Raw genomic sequence first — 12,474 nt, forward strand, 5'->3', positions numbered from 1 at the left:
TGGAAATCCCTGCTTGCTGTGTTTTGATTAGTAATGGAACTCTAATGAGCAACTGATAACTATCACTTCCTAGTGACATCTTTAATTGACGTCTTATGTCCAGCAAACTTGCGTCAAACCCGGCACCTGTCAGGTATAAATATTACCAACGTTGCCTTAAGCAATGAGAGCTGTCGTGCTGTTGTAAGCTGCCGTGCACCCTGTTGTGCATCCCATTGCTGCTGCAGGCAGTACGCTGCTGCTGTTGTCCCTTGGTGGTGAAGCTACTGATACCATTATCGCTGCTAAAGCGCGAACGATGGTGCAGTACGCTTAGGAGCTGAACAGCCGTCCCTCTGCGAAGAAGCCCAGCAGATTCCAGCTGCCGCGGACGCTGTCCCCCCTCCTCCTCCCGACGCGCTGAAGAAGAACCGCTGCCTTTCTCCTGCAGAGAAATCCAGCTCCAGCGTTTCCGGTCTGCCCTCGCGGGTGGCTGGGATATTGAGTGCCCCCTGAAGGAAATACCAGACTTCCATCATTCTATTCAGAGGTATGGTGTTGACTAAACCCTTAGACGAGAATTCTTGAAGCAAACCTTGGCAAAACCAACTTAACTTAAAGCTACTTACTTACTCCCCTTCCACGTGTTAGGCTTAGGTCAGGCACACTGGGGTAGGCGTAGTTAGAAGCACCAGTTGAGTATTTTAGCCTAATGTATATATGACTGTATATATGTTTTATTGCTTTTAAACCATTGTATGCCTAAGAAACCATATTAATGCATTTACAGTTCTATTTTGCAATCCTTATCTTACTGTACGTACTTTTTATAATAACAAGTCTTGCAATTGTGGCAATACATTTCTCTTGTACGAGAAGAAAGACTGTTCAATAAATGTTAACCCTTTATTGACAAACGCCCGTCTCTCTATTCTCTACATCTCGTGAAAGTAAACTGCACTAAACTGACTGAGTGAAATACCTGTCTATTATTTCACACGACCCTAGAGATTGACTCTTGATCTGAGGAGCAAAGTTGTCATGTTGCACGGTTGTTGGAAAGCTGAATCCCTTCTTGTCTGTGCCAGGGAAGCTGATCACTTCCCATGCAGAGAAGAAAGTTTCCAGTGACCTCTGAGCTAGTTGGTAACACACCCAATTAAGTTTAGCATAGTCAGTGGAGGCCTGGAATATCCGCAGTTCCACGTCGATACTACTGTTTATGTTATTCCAATGCGCAGGGCCTAGTGGGAAACTAGGAACTACACTACATGGCGCCCAACGTTTGGTAAGGCGATAAACTAACGCAAGACGTTAGAGTAACTCAGTCGTGCATATTTCACACAGACCCCTTTCTCCCGTAAATACTCCAATAGACGTCTGGAGTGGGTGAAAGGTTAAAATCCGCCCGACCTTAGTAGGAAGAGATTCCTATGTAAAGCTCTGGTTTATTCAACGTTGAAGGATACAGTGTTCCAAAATATTGTGCACCTAATCTTTGTCTCCTTGGAGACCAACTCTGCAAACCTTGCATTTTAACAATGCCAGGAGTAAACTGAACCACTGGGGCCGCAGCACATGCGACTCAGCAAGGTCCCGAATACACAGACCCGGGTGCTATTATCATCCCGGTCCACTTAAGAAAATCTATAACGTTACAACTTATAGAAAACGGACTGACACCACAAGGTGGTACAGTAATTTTCGTGATAGAGGCTCACGAGTATCGGCAGACAGAGGTATTCTATTCATGGATAAACTTTCCAGCGGCAAACGCTACAACAAAAGAGTTTCACTATTACAAAATAGAGGAACCTCCGGAAGAGTACGCTCCTTTCGAGGAGATTGAAATTCCACTTAAATTTCAAGAGCACCTGCTCTGGTTTAATGGCGCCCTAAAACACAATGATCACATTACCAGGCTCGGTCCACTAGGTAGACCAGGAGCAACGTGGCCGGTTCTAGCCAGCTACACACCACATCCTGACATTGCAAAAATGTCTAAAGAAGAACTCTTAGTTAACATAGGAGAATTAACAAAAGCATATAGAGAGTTAGTAAAATTATTTATTAAAAATAATTCAAACACTCCTAAAAAGAGCTGGGATGGAAATAAACAATCCACTTCCAAGGAAAAAGTTTTCCAGTCCAGAGGAAGGTCTCCTCGACGGAGGGAAAGAACTCCGACTCGAGAACGCCAGTCTCCCCAGAGGGAGCCCTCTGAGAAAAGATATAACCTTAGAAATAGGGATAATCTGAAAAAACCTGATAGATATCAAAGTATTGATACACGTCCCTCTCGATCTTTTCCACAGAATTCGGAAAGAAGGGGACGGTCAGACCCAGGAGAGCACACCAAGTCCAAAGACAAGGAACCTGCTCAGAGTAAAAAATCTCAATTTCAGAAAAAGAAGGTAGCCAGTATTAGAGTGATCAACCATGCCGAGAATACTGAGGACACAGTTGAAAAACGGGGAGTGGGCATTGACAATGTTGGACAGTGCAGCAGAAATCAGTATAGCGCGCAAGATCTTGATGAATCATCTGGAGACAGTGGACACGAATGAATACATTCAGGTTGAAACTGCCGACACCAGACTTAGCGAGCCCCATAAAATATACGAAATAACATTGCGTATAGAGGGTGATAAGACTAGGAAAATAAGAGGTCTATTTTGGGATAAGCTCTCAAAAGGCTATGATATTCTGTTAGCTGAAAAAGATTGGCCCCCGGAGTTTGTCAGGGAGTGCCCTCGTGGCGAAGAAATGATTATGCCTGCCTTCTCGAATCACATTCCGATTCACAAAAAATATACATATGCAAGGAAATGGGCAGTGGCCCAGGCACCTGCATTATATAAAAATCATGTAGGATGGGATGAGGACTCAACTCCTCACAAAATCCAATTAAAAAGTGAACCAACTGCCCAACGGCAGTATCCCATTAAGCAAGAAGCTAAAAAACAAGTCAGGAAGATCTTAGATCAACTTGAATACCAGGGGGTGATTGAAACATGCACCTCTCAAATGAACAATCCTTTGTTTCCTGTCTCCAAGCCAGACAATTCATATCGTCTAGTTTTGGACTACAGACATCTTAATACATGTTGCAAAACTTTTGCAGTACAAAACTCGCATAGTGCAGCCCTAATGAATAACATAGTTAGGAAAAAATATAAAACGACATTAGACATATCTAATGGTTTCTTTTGTCAAAACATTGCACCAGAAAGCAGATATTTGACCGCTTTCTCTGCATTTGGGTCGCAGAAAAAATTCTGTCGACTCCCACAGGGGTTCAAGAACAGCCCAGGACTATTCTCAGCTAGGGTAACAGAGTTACTACAAATATATGATGATGAGGCATTATCCTACGTAGATGATATCTATCTCACAGACGACGACTTGGATACTCACTTGAAAAGAGTGAACACCATTATACTTGGGTTCGCAGCAGAGGGTTACAAATTCAACTTTAAAAAGTCCCGAATTGCCCATCTGACAGTACTATTTTTAGGGTACGAATTATCAAGTGAAGGGAAAAGCCTAGCGGACAACTTCTTAGAGAAGTGCGCTGTACTCCAAGCTCCAAAAACGCTGAAGAATTTACAATCCATATTAGGTTTTCTGAATTTCGGAAGAACATACATTCTAAATTACGCAGAGAGGGTTAAACCTCTCTACGAACTAATTAAACCTGATTTTAAACAAATCAATTGGACTCAAAAACACACAGAAATTTTGAGATCACTGCAAACAGACATGTTAGCAAAAACAAAATTAGATACACGTGACAACACGATCGATCTTGTAATCCGAGTCATCTCGGGAAGATGCGGATTCACATACCTAACCTCTAATGAGGGAGAAAAGGTACCAATTTCAATTAAATCTCACTTGTACACACAAGCAGAAAAAACATTCAGTCACACAGAAAGAACTGTGAAAGCAGTGCAAATCGCATTAGCAAATGAACGAGAACTAGCACACGGCAAACAGATTAATATCCTTACAGCGGAATCCGCCTTCGAAGCGCTATTCAGCCCAGTAAACCTGCCTACAGTGTCACTGGATCCGAAATGGATACAGTGTGTAGATTCTCTAGGAGCGGAAGATGTGAAATACTATTTCGCCCCGCAATTTGAAGAACTGAATGATTTAGAGTATGAAGAAGAATATGCTCTGCCAATCGAACTTCTGCCTCTCCCACAATACGCATGTATAATCTATACAGATGGATTTGTACAGCATTTCAACGTAGAGAGCAAATCCTACGATGCAGCATGTGCGATCATTAAAGGTCGTTGGCTGTGCGGTAAATTCAGACCGAAAGTAACAAAAACTGAATCTGTAAGAAACTGTTCGGCTCAGAGAGCTGAAATCAGATGTTTAAAGATGGCGCTCGAAAATGCAGAACGCGAATTCCCGACACTTATCGTGTGCGATTCTCATTTTTGCGTCAACTCTTACAACAATAAATTGCAGAGGTGGATTGAAAATGATTACAAAGATGACACAGGGGCCACAATAAAGCATAGATTGCTCTGGAAACAGGTAGCTCTTTTACACAAAGAACTACAAAAGACTCACGTGATTCACGCACAGAGTCTTCAACGTGATGGCGTTCACGTTGCAGGGAATTCATTGGCTAATACAGCCACAGCGGAAGCAACTAACCCGGCTTCCGTAGCCACAAAAAAGCGTACAGAAAAATACATAGACGGGGAAACCATGCTGGCAGTAAAAACGACCGTAAAAGGCGACTGTGCAGCACTACCCGTAAACTATCCACTCAATTATGCATACGTAATCGATGCAAACTCCGTTCCTTTTGCTCGAATCCCTGGAGTGGGGGACAGAGTAATTCCAAACAGGAGCAGGAGGGGCTTCCTCTTACTGGAAGCACACATGGGGTTGGGTCTGAGACACCAAAGAATCAAAGATTCTCTGAAAGAATTACAATCAGAGTACTGGTGGCCAGGAATGAGTATAGATATTCAATGTTTTGCTCAAAATTGTGAAAACTGCAACAGAGATCGCAGTAATGAACAGGCCAGGGTAGTTTCAGGATCCCTGCTAGACAGCATAAGGCGGTCTATCTGCGCAATCAAAGAAGAGAAGCGCGTCCCATTGTACACAGTTAGGGCTAAACACACTTAAAAGAAGAGGCCTCCAGCGCTCGGCTGACGCTAGAACGGTTATAAAAGATTTGCGAGTCTTTATCGGAACATACGCAATTACCACGTTCCATTCTGACCAGGGTCCTGCTTTTCGCTCTCGAGCTTATAAGGAGGCCATGGCCAGCATGGGAATTGGGTTGCGGTATTCTTGTCCGTCACACCCCGAAGGGAACAGTGTGGTAGAAAGAAAAAACCGTGACATAAAGCAATCTATAACAGCGAAGGTATTAGGTTCAGGCGCTGGGTGGGTCAAACATTTAATAAGTGTCCAGACTAGTCTTAATAACATGCCAAGAAATTCTCTAAAAGGTTTCAGCCCATACGAACTATTGTTCGGAATTAGAATGCGTATTCAGGACCTCGATAGTCAGATGTCAGTGGTACAAGAAAAAACAACAAACTTTGACATCAAGGATCGTTTGGCTGTTTTACAGGAACTGAATGAAACAAGAAAATCCTTAAGCAACATAAAGTTAAAGCAACAGCCAAGTACCACTGACGAGGCACCACCAGCAACAGCCCCAGCAAGGCCTGTCTGGATTCCAAAGATTGGGGATCTAGTCAGAGAAAAGATCGCGGTTAAGAAGGAATTTGGGCCTTCTTACAGAAAAGCAGTACCTGTCTTGGCAGTCACCGGAACAAGATCAGTTGTGCTACCGCCCCTTACTGGTAAAAAGGAGAACAGAGTCGTGTCCATCGACCTGGTAAAACCACAAGCATGTGGCCTATAATCAACAGTAGGCCCAGTGGACTCCCAAGAAACAACAGAATACCCAAACTTGCAACAATCCAAGAGGTTCAAACTGAAAGACTAATCACATTCGATCAGCCTGCAGTGCACAATGAAGGACTATGCAATAATGCCATGGAACTCGTGCCTCTTGAAACACAGATTGAAACAGTTCGTCAAGAAACAACACCAGTCTACACTGATGTGGCATCAGAAAATGCTACCGAAAGACAGATTGAAAGAACAATCCCATAAATTGACAGAACTGCATCTGGTTATTTCATCAACTTCGACAACTTCTCTGAAGATCAAAACGACCCCGAAGTGATGCCAGAAACAAAAAAAACTGCTAAAAGCGTTGGAACTCTATTTCCCCGGTCAAGCAATAATTTTTTTGAATTGGACATTTTTAATATTCACCTTTTTTTTTGGCACGAACAATTCTTTGCTTAACGTAAAAACTATTCTTAGAGAACAGAAGCTTCACACTTCTATTTCTAATCACATCTAGAGACATAACAACATTACATCAGCCTCTAGCACATGTTATTACAATGCATTTTTATGTGATGATTTATCTCGCCCTTCTTCTGTCAGAGATACTTCATGTGTAATTCTTTTTGCATAATCGTTCATTGATTTCATATGCAATAATTTTTGAATGATTTCTATGCTTCAAAAACGTACAGTACCTAAATTTCACGTATTACAATATACGCCTATTTCGAATGCATTTATGTATTTTGGGGTGGGCAATGTTACACATGCATCTAATTGCTCTAGTTTTAGTAATTTGATGGACATGAAAACGTGGAGTGGGTGTTGCGTGTTTATCTAGGTTCCTGATCGATACTGCGACCTTTTGCCCCTATTCGGCTATAAATCCATTTATTCCCTATATTGGCATAACCGTTCAAGTGCGATTTTCAGAAAAGTCATCTCTGGCCTCACACGAACAGAGCCACATTCCAGCATAGTTCTCTGCCACTTCCTTTGCAACCAATTAGTGCAATGACAGAGCAGAAGTCACTATCTGATATTCCTAGATTAACACTCCGAGTTCTTCAACAAGATAAAAACTCAGCAAACCTGGAAATCCCCGTTTGCTGTGTTTTGATTAGTAATGGAACTCTAATGAGCAACTGATAACTATCACTTCCTAGTGACATCTTTAATTGACGTCTTATGTCCAGCAAACTTGCGTCAAACCCGGCACCTGTCAGGTATAAATATTACCAACGTTGCCTTAAGCAATGAGAGCTGTCGTGCTGTTGTAAGCTGCCGTGCACTCTGTTGTGCATCCCATTGCTGCTGCAGGCAGTACGCTGCTGCTGTTGTCCCTTGGTGGTGAAGCTACTGATACCATTTGTGAGAAGTTGGCCCGATATGCAACGTTCGCTATTCTAGCGACCGCTATGTATCGTTCCAACGACCCTTATGGTGTTTGGTTGTAAGTCAACCTATAGACCAGCTATCCTAGTAGCGTGGATACGAGCAGTCTAAGGCTAAAGACTCAAGAGGGCGCGTTAAGCCAGCTGTTTACCACACATGTACCCCTTGAACACCCAGTGAAAGGACACCACACAAGTGTTATGAAAATAAACAGGATATTTATTAAGAATCACAACAGCCCTGTACTCTTTATGAGGACAGGGTACTAAGCACAAACCAAATCTCTTTAGCAAATACTTCAAGTGCACAGTTTAAAACAAGTGTCCGAGGACACGGAAAGGTTAAGGTCTCGGGCGGACCCGATAAGGCAAGTCGGAAGCGAGGGACTCGGGACCCTAGAGTAAGGAGGCTATGCAGGCATCGAAATGCCGAGTTACCTAGCCACGAGGGCTGCGGCTGCACAAGTCTTACAGGCGTCGGGGTCTTCGCTGACGAGCCAGGAGCCGGAAGAAAGGAGTTGCTGGCCGGCGACCAGTGCTGAATAGTTCGTAGAGATCCAAGCCTGGATCGGAGATTGATGAAACCTGAAAGCAGAGGGGACCAAGTTCGTACTACTAGCCAGTAGTCAGAGGGTACCAGGAAGGCACCGGTTGGCCGTCACCTCGACCAGGTGAGTGGGCGACGCTAGGCTCTGCAGTCTCACGGACCAGGAGGCGTTGTCGGCGACCACGGTGGAGGTGCGAGCTGTCCCACGGAGGATGATGCTGTCGGCGTCGCTGGGCCCAGGATGGGGCAACAAGCCTTGGCAGATCTCAGGGCCACGTGGTGGGCCTAAGATGGCGTCTTGAGTGGACCAGGAGGGTCCGGTGTGCTTCTCGCAAAGATGGAAGCAAGGGCCAGTCTGGAGCAACCAGACCAGCAGTGATGATTCTTGGATGTCATCACAGAAGGACACAAGCCAGCGGCGAGTGACCAGACAACGTGCTGAGCAGCGAGCAGAAGGGCCCCACGCAGATCGTGGAGATGCTGGGAGACTGCACTTCGGTGCTAGAGCGACTCAGGGTCGGGGCTTCTCGGACCCCAGAGCACTCACCAGAGAGTTACCTCGATGGTCGTGCTGGTTTTTAAGAGCGTGCAGGTTCTGATGATGGCCGGTCCCTCGAGGTCTCGTCGCACCCACAGATCACAGCTGAGCTGATGACGTGGGTAGAGGTCAGAGGTGCCAGGGAAGCCGGTTCTCGTCGAGCTGGGCCGTCGGATCCTTGAGGAAGGACTTGCAGCAAACCGCAGAGTTCTTAGATGGTGCCCGCTGATGCAGGGTGACTACTCCTTAGTCACAAGGGAGAAATCTTGAGAAGAGTCTTGAGTGTCCTTTCGTAGAAAGTAGTTCTTGATTCAAAGATGATCTAATTTGGAAGGGTCCCCGCTCCGGCCTTTATCCTAAAGAAAGGGGTGGGTACGTGACTAGGTCCTGCCCTAAGGGTGGGACCAGGAAGGGGGGTAGTTACACCCCTCTCCCCTGCCGGACTTTCCCCAGGCCAGGGCTGTCGCCCCTGGAACTGGTTCTAACCGGCAGATGCGTAGTGAGCACCGGGGTGCCACTCCGCAGTCACCTTCTCGCAAAAGCCCTACCTACCCAGAATACACAAACCCTGTCTGGGACGGTGCGAACACCGCCCTCGACAGGAAACCCTTTGTCCAAACGCTCCTCGCTGGAAGGACTCCCAGCAGCAGGAGGTCAGACTCGTGTCTGTGGTGGCAGCATCCATTTTGTGGAGCTGAGGCTTTCGTTAACTCTAACCGGGGTTCACAGTTACGTACATGTCGTGTCCCTCTAGAAGGGTGGGATGCTAACCTCATCGCCAGAGTTGGTCAGAGGGCAGCACCCCGATTCGTATGACACCTTACTCGACATGCCTTGATAACGCGACACCGGAGTTACCGATATGGTACGCGTTATCATGGAACAGCTATTGGGTCTTGATTCCGCAAGCTGCAACCGGGCTCGGCTCGGGCCTGAACCTAGCTCACACGAGCCCACGCACTCTGCCTTCAGGATTGGTAAGGCCTGCCATAGGAGTGACTGATAGGAACTCGGGTGTCCATTGTATGGTTAGATATAGAGGTACTATACCTAAAGCGAAGGGTGGTTACACGTCTTCGCCCCAGCTGTCGTGCAGCCAGTTGTGTCAAATTTAGGAGGCCAGCCAGGGGTGGCATAATACATGCTGCAGCCCCTGGCGGCCCTGGGTACACCTATGCCCTGTGTTACGGGGTCTGATAAGGTGGCCCAGTACCAATTGGAAATGCACCTAGGGTACATGGAATCCATTTTAAAGAGAGAGCAGTAGGCCTGGGGTCCTGATTGGCAGGGTCCCAGGTCGACTATGTCCAAAACCAGCTAAAACACAGGAAAAAAAGTTGGGGGCAACCATAGTCAGGATGTACCTTCCTACACAACCCCCCCCCCCCAAACGAAAGGAGATAAGGCTATCCTTGTCCAGGTAAGCCTCTATTACCTAAGTGGCCATATAAGGAAGGACCAGCTCTGGCTTGGTTTCCCCCTGTGTCATGGTCCACTAGGCAACCCCTCACCCTAAGGGTATCTGAGGGTCTCCACCATAGGGAATCTCTGTCTCTGGTGTGTCTTGGGAAAGAAGAAGGCTGATGCTGGGATGGAGTACTGAAGTGAGGCTCCTCTACCTTTGGGCTCAACTTCCTCCAATCACCATCCATCATGCGTGCCTTCCTTTCTTTAGCTGAGATGCACTGAGCTCTCAGGGTCAGCCTCTGGCTACCTAAAGCTGGAGGCTGAGTCCCTCTGTTTGGCTTACTGGAGGGACAGGTCAGGTCTGGGGTTTTTAGGCCCCATGTTTGGCTGTGCCCAACAGTGTCCAGCTGTGGGAGTTCCCTAACTACTTTTAAGGGGGATCCCTCAGGAGTCTGTTCTATTTTCACTTGGCTAGGTTTACCAGCTTCAGTGATCCTAATCTGTTGATTAAGGGGTTCTTTTGGACAGGGGGCCCTTTTGGGTCCACCACTGGCCTCCCTGTCCTCTTCAGCCCTGGGCTGACTGAGGCAGGGTAGAGAGGTGCAGGTTACCTGCTCCAGACTGGGTCCCACCTGGGAAGGGTCCACTGCCATCAGGGGCTCTGCCAGGCTAGGCCTGACTACCTCTGGGGCAGTTCCTTCAACAGGGGTAGAGTCAGTTCCCTGAGGAGGCTGGCTCTCACCTAGTGTCTGGGAGGGGGAAGACTCTTCTTCCTCCTCAATGCTCTCTGTTTGAGTGGAGTGATCCATGGTTTCAGGCTTCACAACCTCACTATCGGTTTGAGTAGAGGCTGAGACCATTACAGCCTTGCCAACCTTTTCAGGAGGGCACTCAGTTTGTGTTTGGGCTGTGACTGTCACAGCCCTCCTATCCTGTCCGGTAAAGTCTGTCTGAGCCTGGGCAGTGGCTACCACTGCTCTTCCAACCTTTTCAGGGAGGAATGGTGCTTGGACTGGGGCTGTAGCTATTACTGCCCCACTAACCTGTCTGGATAGGCCTATCATTCTGGAATGAGTTTCTTGCTCCACCTCAGCCCATGCTGAGAGTTCCAGGTCATTCCCCAGTAAGCAATCTACAGGTAGGTTATCTGTCACTGCCACTCTCATAGGCCCTGTGACATTCCCCCAGCTGAGCTTGACCACTGCCATGGGATGCCTTCTCTTCAGTCCATGAATGTCCGTCACCTGATAAGTAAAACCAGGGGTCAGTTGAGCAGAGGGGACCAGATGGTCACTCACCATGGTGAGGCTGGCCCCGGTGTCTCTGAATGCCTCAACTTTCCGACCATTCAATAAAACTTCTTGTCTATACTTTCCCAAAATGTGGGGTCCAGTAGTGAAGTTGGCAAACCCCATGCCAGTCTCACAGACAAGAGTGTGGTCAGGGAACCTGGCTAGGCCATAGTCCTCCTGATTGCCCAAAGTAATGCCCACCACATTCTTGGGGGCACTCCCACCACCTGGGGGATTACCACTAGTGGTAACAGGAGGTCTGGGAGTGTTACTTGGGGGTATGTTTTCCTTATTGCTATTTTTAGGGCACTTGGCATCACTTTTGTAATGGCCCACCTGTTTACAGGAATGGCAATAAGGTTTCTTCTGTTCTGAAGGAGTGTTCTGGGACCCACCACCCTTGTTGGAGTTTTGGGGCCCTTGGGAAGTCTTCTCTGTGGATTTATCCCCACCCTTCTCTTGAGGCTTGGTCGATTCCTTTTTCTGGTCACCACCCTGGTTTTTAGGCCTAACCCTGGTTCTGACCCATTTGTCTGCCCTCTTACCCAATTCCTGTGGAGAGGTCAACTCAGAGTCTACCAGGTGCTGATGTAGTAGCTGGTTCTGACAATTATTTAAGATTTGCTCCCTCATAATTAGATTATACAATCCTTTAAAATCAGTAACCTTACTACCCAGTAGCCAGCCTTCAAAAGCCTTAGCGGTACAATCGACAAAATCAGACCAATCTTGAGACTGCGTTTTCGGGGTATCCCTGAACAGCACCCTGTACTGCTCAGTGGTTAGGCCGAACCCTTCAACGAGTGTATTTTTCAAGATTTGGTAATTGTTAGCATCCTCCACCCTTGTGGTGAGGAGCTTGTCTCTTCCTTTACCTTCAAAGGAGAGCCACAAGATAGCTGCCCACTGACTCTGGGGAACACCCTGCACAGTGCAGGCTCTCTCCAAAGCAGTAATCCATTTGTGGATGTCATCCCCTTCTTTAAAGGGGGGCACTATCTTATTCAGGTGCTTTGTATCAAAACTCCTTTCCCTATTGCTAGGTTTATTGCTGCCACCAGTGGGCTGTAGCCCACATAATTCTTGCTCTCTAGCAAGGGCAAGTCTCTCTTTGGCCAGGGCAAGTTCTTCCCTTTCAATCCTCAGTTTGATTGCCCTTTCTTCAGCTTCATACACTCTCCTCTTAGGGGAAGACATTCCTCTGTGAGAAGAGTTGAGAGAGCCATTGGTTCGAAAGGATCTGTTAGAGCCTCTTGATAGAGACCTAACTCGTCCATTCCCAATGTTAAGCTGACCTGATAGTGGTCCCAGGGGTCCCCCAGTACCACTGTCATGTTTGCTTAAGTTGGACCTGCTTAGTCTGACGACTTCTACCTGTCCCTTATCTGCCTCATCCCCAGAGAGATCCTC

At 46.9% G+C, this 12,474-nt stretch overlaps 2 protein-coding genes across 2 annotated transcripts in view; one reads left to right on the forward strand and one right to left on the reverse strand.

Moving 5' to 3' along the window:
* LOC147678626 (uncharacterized) overlaps positions 1-2,884 on the forward strand; it is a 690,344-nt gene extending 687,460 nt beyond the window's left edge. The window contains exon 2 of the mRNA XM_086946079.1: positions 1,669-2,884. Coding sequence (XP_086802205.1) covers positions 1,669-2,546 — 878 coding nt within the window. The 3' untranslated portion in view covers positions 2,547-2,884. The remainder of the gene's footprint in view (positions 1-1,668) is intronic.
* The window catches only part of LOC147678629 (cellular tumor antigen p53-like), a 113,271-nt gene that overhangs the window by 70,710 nt on the left and 30,087 nt on the right, over positions 1-12,474 (reverse strand). The window lies entirely within an intron of this gene.

Source organism: Lissotriton vulgaris, chromosome 12 (genome assembly GCF_964263255.1).
Source record: "Lissotriton vulgaris chromosome 12, aLisVul1.2, whole genome shotgun sequence".
Lineage (NCBI taxonomy): Eukaryota > Metazoa > Chordata > Amphibia > Caudata > Salamandridae > Lissotriton > Lissotriton vulgaris.